The 20,001-nt window shown below is 48.7% G+C and overlaps 1 protein-coding gene across 1 annotated transcript in view; it reads left to right on the top strand.

Annotated features, from left to right (window-relative positions):
* The window catches only part of LOC130124777 (dihydropyrimidinase-related protein 5-like), a 107,417-nt gene that overhangs the window by 67,667 nt on the left and 19,749 nt on the right, over window positions 1–20,001 (top strand). The window contains exon 8 of the mRNA XM_056294126.1: window positions 15,217–15,373. Coding sequence (XP_056150101.1) covers window positions 15,217–15,373 — 157 coding nt within the window. The remainder of the gene's footprint in view (window positions 1–15,216; window positions 15,374–20,001) is intronic.

Below are 20,001 nucleotides of genomic sequence, written 5' to 3'. Positions count from 1 at the left end.
TTTGCTTTGCTACCTGTTGGGACATCAGACCTAGGGGTGAGTGTTGGTTGTTCCTTGTGCAGTGGTTAGAGATTTGGGGTGGTTTGTTGCTACCCGGAGCTGTTGCCTTCTATTATCCCCACATCGGCATAAGCGGCGTATTCCCTCTGTTGGGGTGTGTTGGGCGTTTGTTTGTTATTTTAGTTTGTTATTGTTGTGTGGCGCTAGTGGTCACAGCATCTTGTCTCGGGAGCCCGGCCGTGGTTCTAAGAGTCGCCAACGTGCTGGTTATTCTGAGTGAGCCAGCGGTCTATAGTGCATAAATTCCCACCACGAAGCCGCACGAAGACTCTTGGGGCGATTAGCACGGTTGCCTCCGTTTTGGTTTGGTGTGTTTTAGCAGGTGGAGGAGTGAGACATATCGTTGTTGTAGCTACTCGATATGCACAACTTTGGTTATTATGGCTACTCTAGTGGACAAGTTTGTCCAGCAGCCGTCCGATGACTTGCTGGGTAAATGTACGAGAGACAAGTTTATGCAAATTGCAGAGGCCTTTGAGATTAAGATAACTGGTTCCCGAAACAAAGAGAGTCTTAGGTCTTTTCTGTCTGACAAGCTTAAGGAGACCAGTGTCATTAAGAGTGAGGCTAGTCCACCTCCGCATACGTCAGCTACATCACCTGCTGTTCTGCCTATGAGTAGTAATTTGATGTTTTATCAACAAAGGGAGTTGGAGGCTTCCGGTTTGGCCAGCGAGCGAAATGCCACGTTTGCTGTGAGCTCCGGAGGCCCGTGACTTTATTTCATATTTCTATCGAGCAGAATCCTGTATTCTTGACATTCGTATTCAAGTTCATGTTATCGCAGTGTATTTCGACTTTTTGTTAGATTTTTTGGCCGAAGAATGTCGTCTGGGGATGAAAATTCCGATGCTAGCAGGTCCAGCCAGGCACCTGCTAGCAACAAGTCGCTTCCCAGAAGGAAGACGGGCCGCTCGGCGAGAGAAGAGCAGAAACAGATTGAGCCGCTGGCCAAAATGATGGAGGAGGTACAGAACATGGTCAGAGAATTCAGAGACACCTTTGACGAGAAGATCAAGGGGCACATTGACCCGATTCTAGCCAAGTTTGATCAGATGGACAAGTGCCTCTTTGAGAAGACGCGTGCGCTGGAATCCGCCATTACGAAATGCGAGGAGTCTGTCGAGTTGAACCGAGCGGACGTGTTCGAGCTCCAGAACAAGGGTGATACCAGAGATGGAAAAATCGGTAAATTGGAACTTCAGGTGGAATATCTGACCGAACGCTGTGCTGATCTTGAGTCGAGGTCTAGGGGGAATAACCTGAGAATCATGGGCCTGCCGGAGAGTTCTGAGTCGCCTCCGCAGCACGAGTTTGCTGCGAGGTTCCTGAAAGACATGCTGAACCTGACCTCTCTGCCCAGAGTTGAGAGAGCTCATCGTGTGGGACGCGTGCGGAGCGGGGAGGAAGGGAACCGTCCCGCGGCCAGGCACTACCTGCTCTGCCTGCAGACCTTCAGGGAGAAGGAGGATATTCTGGAGAAGGCGCGGAAGATGGGTGTTCTTAAATACAGGGACGCACGGATCCACATCTTTCCGGATCTTTCTACCGTCCACGCGCAGAAATGGGCCAAGTTCGATGAGGTTCGGAGGAGGCTGCGACAGGACCACCCCTCCTTCAGATACCACTACAACTTCAGCGCCGGTCTGGTCCTGCTCCCCAAACCCGGAGAGCGTCACGTCTTTGCCGACCCCAAGAAAGCCATGCGGTTTCTGGACGCCCTGGGTCCAGCCTGATCTTGGCGGCTAGTCTCCGCTGCTAGCTGCCACTGACCTTCGTTTGTGGACCTGGACTGACGTCTGATGCCGTTCACTAATGTGTAATCTTGCTGGGGTAGGTGCCCTGTTCTTGAGTTTGATGTCTGTGTGCTACTTGTAGTCGGCCAGACGGCTATATTTTTCGTTTCTATGTTAGCCTATCTGGTCGCTTTTTTTCACACAATAATCTGATCTAGGCCTAGCCTACATTATTGGACGCCAGTTTGGATAAGATCTATGCGCCATTTTAAGGCCGTCTTCAATGTCCTGAAGAAGTTGCCAGTTTAATAATATATATTATACACATTATAGCCTACCTGGCTGTTTATTTATCTAGCCTAGGGTGTAGGGAGGTGAGGCTTTCTGTAATTCATTTCATAATACATTTATCATTAAGCTAATTTTGTTGAGTAGGCTTATGTGTTTTTGTTTTCCCCCTCCCGACTCAGCCATATATTAGGCTATAATTCAATATTGGTCGCACTCCCTCTGGCTGTAGGCCTACTTTTGAATGTTATTATTTCCTGTGTCCTACCATGGAAGTGTGGTTTGTGTGATAGGCCAAACACTCATTACCGGGTAAGGTTGGGTTAGTGGCTTATTAGCCTAGGTCTATCAATATTTTTGTAATAGGCCTACACTTTTCTCCGCCTCCGCCCGGGCTCTAGGCCTATAGCCTATGGTTTTACTTTTAAGGTCGATTGTTTTTGGGCTACTGTTCGTTGTGGCCTAATTATCTACATATACTGCTTAGGCCTATCTTTTATGTTGTTTTTATAGTGTGGGGAGGTGAGGCTTTTTGCAATTATTATTTTTATTTCATAACACAGTATGTGTTTTTTTTTCTCCCCTCCCGACTCAGGCCTAGCCATTAGGCTATAATTCAATATTGGTCGCACTTCCTCTGGCTGTAGGACTACTTCTAATGTTATTGTCGATGGTTGTTTCTGGGCTACTGTCCGTAGTGGCCTAATTATCTTCATATACTGCTTATCTTTTATGTTGTTTCTTGAATATAATTCTGGTCGAATTTGCTGGATAGAAGCATTGCTTTGCATACCAGTCACAGCCTAGAGAAATGCAGGAACATCTCTATGCCTGTGTGCGCAATGGGGTTAATGTTATGTGGGTGGGTTTAGTTGGGGGGTTTTTTGTTACTGTTTTCATTGATGCATCTTTCACTCTGACAAATGCCAGGTCAGTGGTCTGTCTAGTCAGCCATTTTTACACTCTCAGCCCATGGCGATTCTAACGTTTATTAGCCTTAATGCCAATGGTCTGAATCACCATAGCAAGCGTGTTGCACTGATGGAGGTGGTTCGTAAGAGGGGGGCAGACATCATCCTTTTACAAGAAACCCACAGATTATCCTCTGATGTGAACAGACTAGCTAATAAATATTTCAAGATTGTGGCATCATCGTGCGCAAACAGTAGAACGAGAGGGGTAGCGATACTCTGCTGCCACAGATTAAATATGGTTGTGCATGAGTGTTTCTCTGACGAGTCGGGTAGGATAACTTTGGTTAAGGTTTTTGTTGAAGGACGGCGTATTGCTCTTGTATCTGCGTATGCTCCTAATGGCTGTGTCAAAGACTTTTTCAATCTACTTACTGTCACTATGTTAAAATATTCCGATTGTGCTTTCGTTGTGGGGGCCGATTTTAACGTGGTCATGAATAATGTGCTGGACAGGTCAGGGAGTAGTGCATCGCATGACCAAAAGGCGGCCTCGGATATGCTCGTAAGGTGGCTGATGAGGTGGGTGTGATGGACCTTTGGAGAAGGTTTAATCCATCTGCTAAGGACTTTTCATTTTATTCAGCAAGGCATAAGTCCTTCTCGAGAATCGATTATATTTTTGTTTCGCAGGGCTTACTCCAAAATATTGATAATGTTATACTTGTCCCCATGACCCTTGTCGATCACAAAGCAGTGTTAGCTAAGGCCTCTATCTGCCCTTCTTTAAACAAGGCCCCTCGCTGGCGCTTCAACACCTCCCTCCTGAATGATGAGTCATTTAAGACACAGTTTGTGGCTGCTATGAAAGACTTTTTAGTTATTAATGTCGGATCAGTTGGTGACCCAAGGATTCTTTGGAATGCGATTAGGGGTTTTATTTTGAATAATACTACAGTATATACTTCGACTCTAAGTAAGGCGAGGGCTAGGAAGCTTTGTGATCCTGAAAATAGGTTCATCGCTCTGGACAGTCAGTTACAGGCCAAATACAGTGACAGCACAGCCTTACAGCGCATTTTAGTTAAAAAAGAAATAAATTCTCTCCTTAAACGAAGAGCTGAATTCCAAATACACCGCACAAGGCAGTTTTATTATTTTAATGGGGCAAGGCCGAGTCATCTGCTTGCCATGCGTTTGAAATCTAATGAACATTTTGTTGATATTTCTACTGTCAAGGATGCTGATGGCATAGTCAGATCTGATCCTGTGCAGGTGAACAAGGTATTCCAGTCCTTTTATGTAGACCTGTACGCCTCTGAGGTTACTCCAGATGCAGCCAAGCATAAAGATTTTCTAGACAATCTCGTACTACCTCGTCTCACAGAAGAGGAATCTGCCTCACTGAACTCTCCTGTCACTCTGGATGAGTTGAAGGAGGCGGTTAAGGCTATGCGCAGAGGCAAATCGCCTGGGTGTGATGGCATCCTCCCCGAATTCTATTTAACTTTTTGGGAAGTTCTGGGTCCACACCTTCTCAACATGATATTGTTTTCTATTGATGAAGGGTCTCTCGCAAGGGATGTGAATATTGCTATTATTTCATTATTATTGAAGAAAGGCAAAGATCCCACTGAATGTGGCAATTATAGACCTCTTTCTCTGCTCAATGCTGATGTTAAGATTTTCGCTAAAACTTTAGCAGGCCGCCTCCAAAATTATATGCTTAAGTTAGTACACTGCGACCAGACTGGGTTTATCAGAACAAGGCTGGCCTCTGACAATGTCAGACGTTTGCTCCACATTATTGATAAAGCTTCTAGCATTAGAACGCCTGCTGCTGTGCTGTCACTTGATGCTCTTAAAGCTTTTGACCGCCTTGAGTGGTCTTTTCTCTGGTCTGTGCTGGCTGCCATGGGTATCAGTGATCCCTTTATTAATATGATCAGGGTGATGTATGCTAACCCTACTGCTAGAGTTCTAACCGGGAAGACTTCTTCACCCTTGTTTGATATAGCCAGGGGCTCCAGGAAGGGTTGTCCCCTTAGCCCCCTGCTGTTTGTGCTCTCACTGGAACCCCTAGCACAGACTATTAGGCAGTCTGATCTCGTTGCTCCCCTCGTGCTCAATGGTACCTCTCACCTTATTTCGTTATACGCGGACGATTGTCTCCTGTATGTAGCCGATGCCCCCAAATCAATTCCTCCTCTCCTGGATATTTTTGACCAATTTAGTTCCTTATCGGGTTACAGCATTAATTGAACCAAATCAGCGTTATTGCCCCTGAACGAGGCCATGCGGTCGGCCGTACTTCCCCCGCTTGTTCCGATTGTAAGCCACTTCAAATATTTAGGGATTGACATCTTTCCGTTTCTGACAGTCACAACAAAATCTAACTTCGACTTGACCTTTAAGAAGGTCTCTGAGGACATGATTAGATGGGCTTCAATGCCCAATTCCATTCGTGCTAGGGTTTCCATCGTCAAGATGAATATATTGCCGCGGGTTAATTTTGTTAGCTCTATGCTCCCTCTTCCGCCCCCTCCTCGGTACTGGGATAAACTCCATTCAGCGATTACCAAATTCGTCTGGAAGAACAAGCCTCCTCGCCTCAAACGCACGACCATGAATCGTAACAGATCAGATGGTGGCGTTGCGCTCCCTAACTTAAAGTATTACTGTTGGGCCTACACCTTGCGTTCACTTACGACCTGGCTCGATCCTTGTGCAGAGGTCCCGTGGAAATCTTTGGAAGAAAACTTGGTTCACCCCATACGACTAGCAAATTTACTGTTTTCTAATATTTCTACTGCCCAGTGTAGGAAACGATTCGGCCCCATCATATCACACCTGGTTGCGGTCTGGAGATCTGTGGAGTCGGCATGTAAGATCACCGCTAAGTGGAACGTTTGCTCTCCTATATTTTACAACCAAGGTCTCCTAGTTGATCGTCGTCCTATCCCGCATAATAGCTGGTCCAGTAGGGGTGTACACTCTCTTGGTAATCTGTGTGATGACCGTGGTCTGCATTCTTTTGAGGATCTCAGGAATCAATATGATTTACCGGCCTGGTCTTTTTTTTTCTGTCTTCAGTTGAGGGCTTCCATGAAGGCTCACGGGGTGCCGTGGCTCTCTTCTCTCCCAGTGCATCCACTTTATAGAATAATTAGTGAAAAGGTTAGTACTAGGGGTTTAGTTTCTGTGCTGTATGGCTTTATCCTGGAAAGAACATACAAACCCCTTGCACTGGACACAATTTGGAGAACAGATGTGCCCGATCTGGATACTGAGTTCTGTTGGGAGACAGTGTGGTCTAGTATTCTCTTAGCGTCTAGGAATCCAGATCATCAGCAGATACACTATAATTTTATACATCGGACATATCGCACCCCACTACAGAGGTTTTGTATGAAACTTGCTGATAGCCCAAACTGTACATTTTGTTCGCTGAATGTGGTTGGAACCTTCTTTCATATGGTCTGGGAATGTCCAAGGGTGAAAGGGTTTTGGGAAATGGTTGCTGATAAATTGTCCCAATTTTTGTCGATTACTGTACCCGCTGAGCCTGCGGTATTACTTCTAAATGACTTCTCTGCACTACCTGTACCACTAATCAAGCAGCGCATATTGCTTGCGGGACTCACAGCAGCCAAGAAGATGGTTGCTATGCGTGGAAAGCTCCAGATGATTTGTCATCTCGTCATTGGGCCCTCTTATATCTGGACATTGTATATTTGGAGCGACAGCAAGGATCCATGGAGCAAGGGCTGGAACTATAGACATGTGGAATTCTGTGGCCGCTGAGTTGAAGAAGAACTTTATTGACTGAACACTGACCGAGTACTGTATGCTGTTTCTTTTTTGCAATTTTTTCTGTAGTTTTTTTTTTTCTTCTTTTCTTCTCCCTTTTTTTTCTCGTTTGTGGGTGGGTTTTTGTTTGCATTATTGTTCATTTGTGTGTCTTGTTTAAAAAATGATAAAATAAAAAATATTTGATCACAAAAAAAAACAAAGGGAGTTGGAGGAAGCTAAGAATGCACTTGAAAAGTTAAGACTAGAACTCCAACACGAGCGTGTGGTGTTGATCAGGGAAGGTAAAATGGTGGAGGGCTCTCCTACTCCCGAATCCCCTAGGGGGAGCGATGTGACTGCAAATCTGCGGCTTGTGCCTAAGTTTAATGAGGATGATCCAGATACGTTCTTTGTATTATTGAGCAAGTCGCTGAGACTAGAGATTGGTCTGATTCGGACCGCGTACTGCTTCTACAAAGTGTGTAAACGGGCAGAGCTCAAGAAGCCTACTCTGCTTTGAGCACTTCTGAGAATTACACGACAGTTAAAACTGTGATTTTGAGGGCCTATGAGCTCATCGCCAGCGGTTTAGAGGCTTAAAACGAAAGGATAAACAATCTCATGTTGACTTTGTCCGTGAAATGACTGTGCAGTTTGGTCACTGGTGCACTGCTTCTGTCGTGTCCACATTTGATGCGTTGTGTCAGTTGGTTATATTGGAGCAATTTAAAGATTCTCTCCCGGAGCGTCTCGCAGTCTGTCTTCATGAGCACAAGGTAGATACAGCTGCAGAGGCTGCTGGTTTGGCATGAATATGTGTTAACGCACAAGGGCCGTTTGGGGGAAACCCGTGCTCATGAATGGGGATGTAATGAGAAGGAAGAGTTCATTTGGGGCTCGCCATGCTATGGTGCTGGGAATGAGTATCCGTCTGTTAAATCCGATGGTGGTTCCCAAAGAGAAGGGTGACTTTCATAGAGTCTGTAACTACTGTCAGGGTAGGGGTCACTGGAAGGATGAGTGTCCTGTCCTGAAGGCTAAGGCCTCTAAGTCGCTGCCTAGCACCAAGGTTGTGTTATTGCCTCACCTGCAGCCAGTCGAGAAAACCCCGGTTGGTTCAGATTATGCACCGTTCATTACACATGGCTTTGTGTCTATGGTTGGCAGTGAGGAGAAAGTGGCAGTAAGAATATTGTGTGACACTGGCGCGTCAGAATCTTTTGTTTTACAAACTGTGCTGCCCTTTTCTCGGGTGACGGATACAGGTGACAGTGTCCTGACCCGGGGTATAGGACTTAACACCTTGTCGGTTCCCTTACATAGACTCGTATTTACCTCTGAGCTGGTAGAGCGAGAGGTTGTTATGGGGGTGCGGTCTTCGTTGCCTGTGCTGGGGGTGGAGGTTATTTTGGGGAATAATCTAGCTGGTGGGCGCGTTTGGCATGATGTTTCCCCACCTCTGGTTGTTTCGTCTGTCCCCCTCTGCACTGATGAGAGTGAGAAGTGTTTCCCTGGGGTTTTTCCAGCTTGTGCTGTAACATGCTGTATGAGTTGTGCGGCTGCTGTGGGTCCTCCGGTGGTCCCTTGTCCAGTGGTCGATAACTCCAGTGATCACCTGTCTAAACTTCCCGGTTCAGTTACTCGAGATGACCTCGTGAGAGAACAGAAAGCTGACCCTAAATTGGCAGACTTGTTTGACCAGGTTCTCTCTGCTGGTGAGGTAGAGAGTGCTGCTGGTGGCTATTACCTCCCAGATCCGTTGCTAGTAAGGAAATGGGTTCCTCGTGGTGATTGTTTTGTTGGAGATCCAGTCGTACAGATTGTAGTTCCCCATGCATTCCAAAAGAAGGTTTTGCAGGCTTCGCATGACATGGCTGGTCGTCTGGGTGTTAAGAAAATGTATGATCGCATTTTGTATCATTTCTATTGGCCTCGGTTAAAGGCTGATATTTCTGCCTATATTCAAACGTGCCATACCTGCCAGTTGACTGGAAAACCTAGTCAGGTAATAAAACCTGCTCCACCGTATCCTATCCCTGCTATCAGTACACCTTTTGAGCACTTGGTCATTGACTGTGTTGGTCCACTACCTCAGTCGAAGTCAGGCAGCATGTATCTGCTGACCGTGATGTGTCAGGCTACCAGGTATCCCGCAGCCTATCCGTTGCATAGTTTAACCGCCAAGTCTATCATGAGGGCTTTAATGTAGTTCATATCCATATTTGGTATCCCTAAGGTTATCCAGAGTGACCGGGGGTCCAACTTTACGTCCCACATGTTTGCACAATTGTTGAAACAACTGCATGTGAAACACAACCAATCCAGTGCCTATCATCCAAAAAGTCAGGGTGCATTAGAACGCGTCCATCAGACGCTGAAGTCGCTACTCCGCTCCTATTGCACTGAGTTGGAGCAAGGCTGGGAGGAGGGTTTGCCTTGGTTGCTCTTGGCTGCCCGCGAGGTTTCCCAGGAGAGCTTTGGGTTTAGTCCCAATGACTTAGTCTTTGGTCACATAGAGCGGGGTTTTCTGGCTGTGCTGATGGATGACTGGAAGGAGTCTGGGCCTTCTCAGAACCTGTTTTCCTATGTGAGCAGCTTTAGGCAACGGTTGTATGCCGCTGGCATGATGGCCAGGGAGAAGTTAGCATCCTCCCAGAGTAAAATGAAGAAGATCGTACAGCAGAGAAACGTGATTTTGCACCTGGTGATCAGGTTGTGGCTTTGTTGCCACTTCCTGGTTCTCCTTTTCAGGCTAAGTTTTCTGGCCCCTATTCTGTCGTTCGCTGTCTCTCTCCTCAAAACTATCTCATCTCAACTCCGAGTGGAGGAAGAAGACACAGGTCACGTTAACCTCCTGAGGCCCTATTACTCTCGAGCCTCTGAGGCTGATGGTGACGTTAAGCCAGTGTTGCTGGCGGGTGGTGCAGAGGTGCCCAACTCACCTCCTGGCCCGGTGGTGGCAGCACTGAGTGAGGATAGTGTAGTTGGGCCTGATGATTGTGTGCTACTAGGCCGGTTAAAGAACTCTGAGTCCCTCTTGAACCTGGAGGCATTGTGGGCTCACCTGTCTGTGAGTAGATGTTCAGAGTTGGCTGCTTTGATCCGCAGGTATCCCTTGCTGTTCAGTGACACCCCCTTCTGTACGCATTTTATTGAACACGACATCGACGTGGGGGGTGTGGAGCCGATCCAGCAGTGGTTCTATCGGGTGTCAGCGGAGAAACGTAGCCATGTGGATGACGAGATTAGATATATGTTAGAGAATGGTATTGCGTAGCCATCCTCCTCTCCATGTCTTTTGGTGAATAAACCTGATGGTACATTTAGGTTTTGTACTGACCACCGAAAAGTCAACAGTGTCACAAAGCCTGACTCCTATCCCCTTCCTCGCATGGAGGATTGTGTAGATCAGGTCGGATATGCTGCGTTTGTCAGCGAATTTGACCTCTTGAAGGGATACTGGCAGGTTCCGCTGTCAGCGCGTGCTAGAGAGATAGCCGCCTTTATCACGCCGTCAGGACTGTATTCGTACTCTGGAATGAGTTTTGGATTGAGGAACGCCCCAGCCACCTTTCAGCGCTTGATGAATCGAGTTGTTGCCGGGTTGGAGGGTTGTGCTGTTTACCTAGACAATGTGGTTGTCTTTAGTGACACTTGGGAGCGGCATTTCTCCCGGGTGGGGGAGCAGTTTGATCGTCTGGCCGAGGCACATCTCACTGTTAACCTCGCAAAGTGTGAGTTGGCGCAGGCCACTGTGACGTACCTCGGTAAGGTGGTTGCACAGGGTCAGGTGTGTCCAGTGCGTGCAAAAGTGTCTTTTATCAATCTGTACCCTGTCCCGTCGACCAAGAAAGAGCTTCAACACTTTCTAGGGTTGGTGGGTTGCTACCGTGGGCTCTGTCGGAATTGTTCCACGGTTGTGGCTCCCCTGACTAGTTTGCTTAAGGCTAAGGCCAAATTTGAGTGGGATCGATCATGTGAGCTGGCATTTGAGAATGTTAAACAACTTTTGACCTTGGGTCCAGTTCTAGATGCGCCTAGATTCGATGTTCCGTTTTCACTCCAGGTGGACGCCAGCAACGTTTGGGGTGCTGTGCTGCTGCAGGCAGATGGTTCGGGGGTGGATCGACCCGTTAGTTTTTTCTCTAAAAAGTTCAACATCTACCAGCTAAACTACTCAGTGATCGAGAAGGGGGCGCTTGCGCTGATCTGGGCGCTGATCCACTTTGAGGTTTATGTGGGGTCAGGGATCGTTTTGTTAGTGGTTTATACAGACCATAACCCTCTTGTGTTCCTGAGGTCCATTCTGTGCCCAAATCAGAGGGTCATGCGGTGGTGGTGCCTGTGTTTGCAGGCGTACCACTTGGACGTGGGTCACATTAGGGGGCTAGACAGTGTTGTGGCGGATGCTCTCTCCCGTGCCCCTGCTCCCTGAGTTGGGTCAGGGCACATTTAGTATTTGTGTTCTGTGTTGTTTGTACTGTCCTGTCTGTCTCGGTCTCCCTACCTCCTCTGTCTCCATCCCCTGGCTCTCTCGCCCCTCTTAAATTTGCTTCCTAGGGCCCTTGGTTGCTGAGGGGTGGGGGGTCCGCCAGGGGAGGTGACCGGAGGGGGCAGAGGTTGTCCCAGGTCAGGCCAGTATTTTGTTTTTTGTTTTTTTATTTGGTTTGAGTTGTTTGTGTCTTGCTTGTTTTGTTGTTGTGCCTGTTAGTTTTGGGTCCTTTATGGTCCCTGGTTTTTTTTGGGGGGGCGGGGGGTTGCGGCCTCCCCTTCCTGCCTGCTGGCTTTGTCTCTGTTTCAGTTTCAGGTTGGCGGATTCACACTTTGTTGTTCCCGCGCTCCGGGGAGGCTTCCGGGGGATCTGTGCGCTTCCTGAGACTTCCGGATCCCACCGCTTCCTCGCTCCCACCAGCACATTGCTTTTGGAACTTGATTCATCTTGTTTTGTATTATTAAATATTTTGATTATTATTGCAACCCTCAACTTGTCGCCCTTCTTTTGTTATGTCCCTTGAGCCGGGGTTGTAACAACACTAACGCCAATACCAACACCAACAGCAATACCAACACCAATACAACACCAATACAATACCGACACCAACACCAATATAATACTAACACCAACACTAATACAACACTAACGCCAATACCAACACCAATACCAATATAATACTAACACCAACACTAATACAACACTAACGCCAATACCAACACCAACACCAATATAATACTAACACCAACACTAATACAACAGTAACGCCAATACCAACACCAATACCAATATAATACTAACACTAACACTAATACAACACTAACGCCAATACCAACACCAACACCAATACAATACTAACACCAACACTAATACAACACTAACGCCAATACCAACACCAACACCAACACCAATACCAATATAATACTAACACCAACACTAATACAACACTAATGCCAATACCAACACCAATACCAACACCAATAGCAATACCAACACCAGTACAACACCAATACAATACCGACACCAACACCAATATAATACTAACACCAACACTAAAACAACACTAACGCCAATACCAACACCAATACCAACACCAATAGCAATACCAACACCAGTACAACACTAACGCCAATACCAACACCAATACCAACACCAGTACAACACCAATACAATACCGACACCAACACCAATATAATACTAACACCAACACTAATACAACACTAACGCCAATACCAACACCAACACCAACAGCAATACCAACACCAGTACAACACCAATACAATACCGACACCAACACCAATATAATACTAACACCAACACTAATACAACACTAACGCCACTACCAACACCAATATAATACTAACACCAACACTAATACAACACTAACGCCAATACCAACACCAATACCAATATAATACTAACACCAACACTAATACAACACTAATGCCAATACCAACACCAGTACAACACCAATACAATGCCAACACCAACACCAATATAATACTAACACCAACACTAATACAACACTAATGCCAATACCAACACCAATACCAACACCAATAGCAATACCAACACCAGCACAACACCAATACAATACCGACACCAACACCAATATAATACTAACACCAACACTAATACAACACTAACGCCAATACCAACACCAATACCAACACCAACAGCAACACCAACACCAGCACAACACCAATACAATACCGACACCAACACCAATATAATACTAACACCAACACTAATACAACACTAACGCCAATACCAACACCAATACAATACTAACACCAACACTAATACAACACTAACGCCAATACCAACACCAACACCAATATAATACTAACACCAACACTAATACAACACTAACGCCAATACCAACACCAACACCAATATAATACTAACACCAACACTAATACAACACTAACGCCAATACCAACACCAACACCAATACAATACTAACACCAACACTAATACAACACTAACGCCAATACCAACACCAACACCAATATAATACTAACACCAACACTAATACAACACTAACGCCAATACCAACACCAACACCAATACAATACTAACACCAACACTAATACAACACTAACGCCAATACCAACACCAACACCAATATAATACTAACACCAACACTAATACAACACTAACGCCAATACCAACACCAACACCAATACAATACTAACACCAACACTAATACAACACTAACGCCAATACCAACACCAACACCAATACACTACTAACACCAACACTAATACAACACTAACGCCAATACCAACACCAACACCAATATAATACTAACACCAACACTAATACAACACTAACGCCAATACCAACACCAACACCAATACAATACTAACACCAACACTAATACAACACTAACGCCAATACCAACACCAATACCAATATAATACTAACACCAACACTAATACAACACTAACGCCAATACCAACACCAACAGCAATACCAACACCAGTACAACACTAACGCCAATACCGACACCAACACCAATATAATACTAACACCAACACTAATACAACACTAACACCAATACCGACACCAATACCAATATAATACTAACACCAACACTAATACAACACTAACGCCAATACCAACACCAATACCAACACCAACAGCAATACCAACACCAGTACAACACCAATACAATACCGACACCAACACCAATATAATACTAACACCAACACTAATACAACACTAACGCCAATACCAACACCAACAACACTACCAACACCAATGCCAGTACCAACACCAACACCAATATAATACTAACACCAACACTAATACAACACTAACGCCAATACCAACACCAACAACACTACCAACACCAATGCCAGTACCAACACCAACACCAATATAATACTAACACCAACACTAATACAACACTAACGCCAATACCAACACCAACAACACTACCAACACCAATGCCAGTACCAACACCAACACCAATATAATACTAACACCAACACTAATACAACACTAACGCCACTACCAACACTAACAGCAATACTAACACCAATGCCAGTACCAACACCAACACCAATATAATACTAACACCAACACTAATACAACACTAACGCCAATACCAACACCAACAACACTACCAACACCAATGCCAGTACCAACACCAACACCAATATAATACTAACACCAACACTAATACAACACTAACGCCACTACCAACACCAACACTAATACTAACACCAATACCAACACCAACACCAATACCAACACTTAACACCAACACCAACACCAACGTTAACACCAACACCAACACTAACACCGATACCAACACTAACACCGACACCAATACCAACACTAACACCTATATTACCATCTTATCACTTAACAGAGGCAGACTGCACGCACAGTTAGATAGGCTGGAACAAGAGAAGTGCCAAACTTTGTGTAGAGCAGCCTACTATTTCATGAGGGATTTCCCCTAACGCCACAGCAAACAGTTCTTTCAAATCCCTCACAGCAGCATATGTCCAGCCAAGGTATACCGAGGACACAGTCAAGTATGAATAGTTCCTGCAACTTTCTAATTTAGGTTCTGACTTATTCGGGCTCTAATGTATGTCTTATTTTATTTTATTTCATTTAAATTCATGTTATTTTACTTTGTTTTATAGTAATGATAACGAAGATGGCACCCTTGTAACAAATAACTTGTGTATCATGTAATACTATCACTGTGACAAATAATGAACTCGTTTTTTTTTTCATTTTCTGTGGATCTCTGTGCTTTTGTCCTTTACCGCCAACCATTTCCCTCTCCCACCATCTCTTAGCTCATCCCTGCTGCTCTCTTCTCCTGCTCTTCACCCGCACACCCACCTCCCTCTCTTTCCATCCTCCCTGCAACCCTTCCTTCCCCTCCTTCGCTTCTCTTAACTCTGTTCAGGGAAGGTGGTCCATGCAGAAACCACAGTAGCCCACGCCGTGCTGAATGGGATGCAGTATTACCACCAAGACTGGGCTCATGCTGCCGCCCATGTCATAGCCCCTCCCCTTCGCCTGGACCCCAACACACCAAACTACCTCATGGGCCTGCTGGGCAAGTATGTGCACTGTACATCGACAGCAGTGAAAATGTCCCTGCCGTCTATTGGCGAGCACATTACTGCCAAAAGTTGATTGTATACAAGTGACGGAGGCTGGCGTGAGTAGGGTTTTTAAATCTGTCCAAGCAGGCATCTCATCTGGCGTCCGTAAGACATGCTCCAGTCAGCTATCAAACGTTTTTAAAGACATAGTTCACCTGTCATTATCACTATGTGTGGTTTCTACATGCTGTAAGAAAACCCTTATGCCTGTACCCAGAAAAAACCCTGTATCCTGTCCTAGGACTACAGACCTGTCTCTTTGACCTCAGCAATAATGAAATGCTTTGAAATATTAGTTAAGACATACATAAATCCAGCATTCCTGCCAACCTTGACCCACTACAGTTTGCTTAGCGGTCCGGTAGATGTGTGGAAGCTGCTGTGTCGTTGGCTCTGCATACTGTATACTGTGTTAAAACACCTTGAATGAGGAAAAAACACCTACTATGTCACAATGTTGTTTATTGACTACAGCTCTGCATTTAATTCCATTGGACCATCTAAACTGGCGTTAAGGCTTAGGGACCCTGCTGTAACGTCGTCTGTTTGGACCCAATCGCAGAGACGAGGCAGAGGCAGTTGTTAAATACCAAGGTGCTTTACTGGACCCCGGAAAACACACAACAACCAAAAACCACTGCCAAACAGGGCAGGCAAAAACGCAAACACGAATTAACAAAAAACACTACACACACAAAATACTCGCTCACACAGAGGAGGCAGACGAGGGTTCAGGAGACACGGGCATCCGCAGACCGACGCTAAGCTTTTCCAAGACTCGATGAGGAATGTCTGCAAAGCACCCGGTCAAATAGTCCCCAGCACAGGTGCACCTCATCACAGGCCAATCAAGGGCAGGTGCCACTCACACTGGCCGACAGGGAGATGCCACACCTGTTGGCTGCTGACCCTCTGGCCAGCGATCATGTCAGTACCCCCCTCCCAGCGACGGCGCCTGACGTACCCCTGACCGGGCCTGGGCCACGGCGCTGGAAATCCAAGATGGCCTGCGCCGGAACCCAGCACCGTTCCTCCGGCCCATAGCCCTCCCAGTCCACCAAATACTGGATGCTACGACGCACCCAGCGGGAGTCCAGAATCCTCCGCTGTGTGGGCAGGCAGCCCATCGATCAGGCGAGGAGGAGGCGGGGGCGGGACTGGAGGAGACAGAGGGCTGGTGGAGACAGGCTTCAGGAGAGACACATGGAATACTGGGTGGACCCGCATGGAAGCAGGCAATTGCAACCGGTAGGAGTCTGGACCGATCTGTGCCACCACGGCGAATGGACCCAAGAAGCACGGAGCCAGCTTCCGATTCTCCACCCGCAGGGGGAGGTCCCTGGACGACAACCACACCTTATCCCCCGGCTGGAAGGAAACCGCTGGCCGGTTGGCCTGCTGAGTGTACCTGGACCTGGCATGTAACAGCGCAGCTCGGGCCCTCCTCCAGGTCCGCGCACACCGCCTCACAAAGTCGGCTGCTGCCGGAACCCCCACTTCAGCCTCCTGGTCCAGGAACACTGGCGGCTGGTACCCCATCTGGTGCTCCAACGGCAACATGCCGGTTGAGGAGGACCGCAAGGTGTTGTGCGCATACTCCGCCCACAGCAGTTGTGAGCTTCAGGAGGACGGGTTGGAAGCAGCCAGACAGCGCAGCATGGTCTCTAGATCCTGGTTCACCCTCTCCGTCTGCCCATTGGACTGAGGGTGGAAGCCTGAAGAGAGGCTGGCAGTGGCCCCGGGGAGGGAGCAGAAGGCCTTCCAGAAACGGGAGACGAACTGAGGACCACGATCCGACACCACATCACGACGAAGGCCATGCACGCGGAACACATGCTCCATCATCAAGGCAGCGGTCTCCCGAGCAGACGGGAGATTGGCCAGAGCAACGAACCACGCCGCCTTGGAGAACCAATCCACGACAACCAGGATGACGACTTCCCCTCGGATTGAGGGAGGCCGGTGACGTAGTCGACTGACAGGTGGGACCAGGGCCGATGTGGGATAGGCAATGGACAGAGCAGGCTGGGCGGATGCTGGCGTGGGGACTTCTGCTGGGCACAGGTGACACAGGCTGCCAGAAAGGAGAAAACATCCCTCCGCATGGTTGGCCACCAAAACCTGCGGCCGACAAACTCCAGAGTCCTCCTCTCCCCTGGATGGCCCACCAGATGAGACGAATGTCCCCACTCCAAGACCTGTGGCCGCACTGCAGGGGGCACATACAGACAGTCCTGCGGGCCGCCACCAGGCCCTGGATCAGTGCATTGTGCAGCCACCACCTCGGTCTCAGTCCCTCACAGGACCGGTGCGATGATGCGGGATGAGGCCAGGATGGGCTTGGCTCGGGCTCTGCACTCCTCCCCGTAGCCTCGGCTTTGGTGTTCTTACTGCCTGGGCGGTACGACAACACAAAGTCAAACCGGCTGAAGAAAAGAGCCCACCTGGCTTGCCGGGAGTTCAGCCGTTTGGCACTGCGGCTGTAGGACAGGTTTTTGTGGTCGGTCCAAACCACAAATGGATGCCTCGAGCCCTCCAACCAGTGCCGCCATTGTATCAGAGCCTTCACTACTGCCAGCAGCTCCCGGTCCCCAACGTCATAATTTCTCTCTGCGGGATGGAGAAAAAAGGCACACGGATGGAGCTTACCGTCCGCGGGCGCCCGTTGGGACAGGACGGCCCCGATGCCCACCTCCGATGCATCCACCTCCACGACGAAGGCAGCGTCAGGTTCGCATGGACGGTGATGGGGCTAGATGCGAAGCACTGTTTGAGCCGGGCGAAGGCCCGGTCTGCCTGGGGGGTCCAGCGGAACGGGGAGGAGTTCTCCTTGGTGGTGTCGTTTATCGGGGCCGCGATGGTGCTGAAGCCCCGGATAAACCTGCGATAGAAGTTGGCCAAGCCCATGAATTGGTTTACCTGCCTTACAGACTTGGGCTGGGGCCACTCTGCCACGGCTCGCACCTTCTCTGGATCCATTGACATGCCAGAGGGGGGAAGGATGGAGCCCAGGAAGGAGACTGTGGTGGCGTGGAACTCACACTTCTCCGGTTTGACAAACAGGTGGTGCTGCAAGGAGCCTCTTCAGGACCCTGCGGACATGCTGGACGTGCTCCTGCCGGGTCTGGGAGAACACAAGAATATCGTCTAGATATACATACACAAACCTGCCCAGCATGTCCCGCAGGACATTGTTGATGAGCTCCTGGAATACGGCTGGGGCGTTTGCCAAGCCGAAGGGCATCACCAGATACTCATAGTGGCCCATGGGAGTGATGAATGCTGTCTTCCACTCGTCCCCCTCTCGGATCCGGATCATGTAGGCATTGCGCAGGTTGATTTTGGTGAAGATGGTGGCCCCTCGAAGGTGTTCAAAAGCGGCGGCCAGCAGAGGGAGAGGGTACCGGTTTTTGATGGTAATGGCATTCAGGGGCCGGTAATCTATTGCAGGGGCGAAGTGTGCCATCCTTCTTCCCCACGAAGAAGAATCCAGCAGCCGCTGGGGAAGTCAATGGCCGGATAAATCCCATCTCCAAGGCCTCCTTAATATACTGCTCCATGGCAGCAGTCTCTGGAGCCGAGAGGGAGTACGGGTGTCCCCGGGGAGGGCTGGTGCCGGCACGGAGCTCAATAGCACAGTCGTAGGAGCGGTGCGGAGGAAGGACGGTTGCCCGCTTTTTGCTGAACACCTCCCGTAGGTCAGCATACTCAGGGGGAACATTGGCTAGGTCAGCGGGCTTGGTTTCCACTACATGCTGGGGTGTCTCCCGAGGTTCCTTGAGGCAGGAAAACTGGCAGAGGGGCCCCCACCCCTCCAGCCGACCTGCGGTCCAATCCAGCTGCGGGTTGTGTAGGGCCAGCCAAGGATACCCCAGCACCAGAGGATAGGCGGGTGAGTCGACGAGGTGCAGGGAGATCTCCTCGCGGTGACTCCCCACCAGGACCAATGTGATGGGGATGGTGCAAAGCCGAACCTTCCCGGACCGGCCATCGAGGGCTGTCACGTTAATGTCCTCCTCCAAGTGTCGGGTGGGGATGCCCCACTCCTGGGCCAGGGCAATGTCTAGCAGGTTCCCGGCGGCGCCGGAGTCAACAAAGGCGCTGAGCTGATGTGTCTGAGAGCCCCAGGAAACGGTGGCGGACAACAACACGGGGGGCTGGGGAGAAGGAAGTATGGAGACTCGACCCGTCAGAATCTCCCCAGCTACTGACGGGTCTCGTCTTTTGCTGGAGCCTTGGGACAGTGGGCGACGAAGTGGCCAGCCTCTCCGCAGTACAAACAGCAGCCCTCCCTCCGCCAGCGGACACGCTCCGCCCTTGACAGACTGGCCCTGCCGATCTGCATGGGCTCCTCTGCTCCCAGCGGGGGGGGGGGCTGCAGGTGCCGGAAAGCGGCCAGTGGGCTGAGTGGCGTAGGTACCGAGCTGGGATCCATGGGCGCCCCGAACGCTCTTCTCCCTCCGCCGCTCCCGGATGCGATTGTCCACTCGGATGGCGAGTTTAATGAGCTCCTCCAGGTCGTCCTGCTGCTCCCTGGCGGCCAGCTCATCCTTAATGTCCTCCGACAGTCCATGCTGATAAAC

Source organism: Lampris incognitus, chromosome 15 (genome assembly GCF_029633865.1).
Source record: "Lampris incognitus isolate fLamInc1 chromosome 15, fLamInc1.hap2, whole genome shotgun sequence".
NCBI lineage: Eukaryota > Metazoa > Chordata > Actinopteri > Lampriformes > Lampridae > Lampris > Lampris incognitus.
This window is presented reverse-complemented; position numbering and strand designations above follow the sequence as displayed.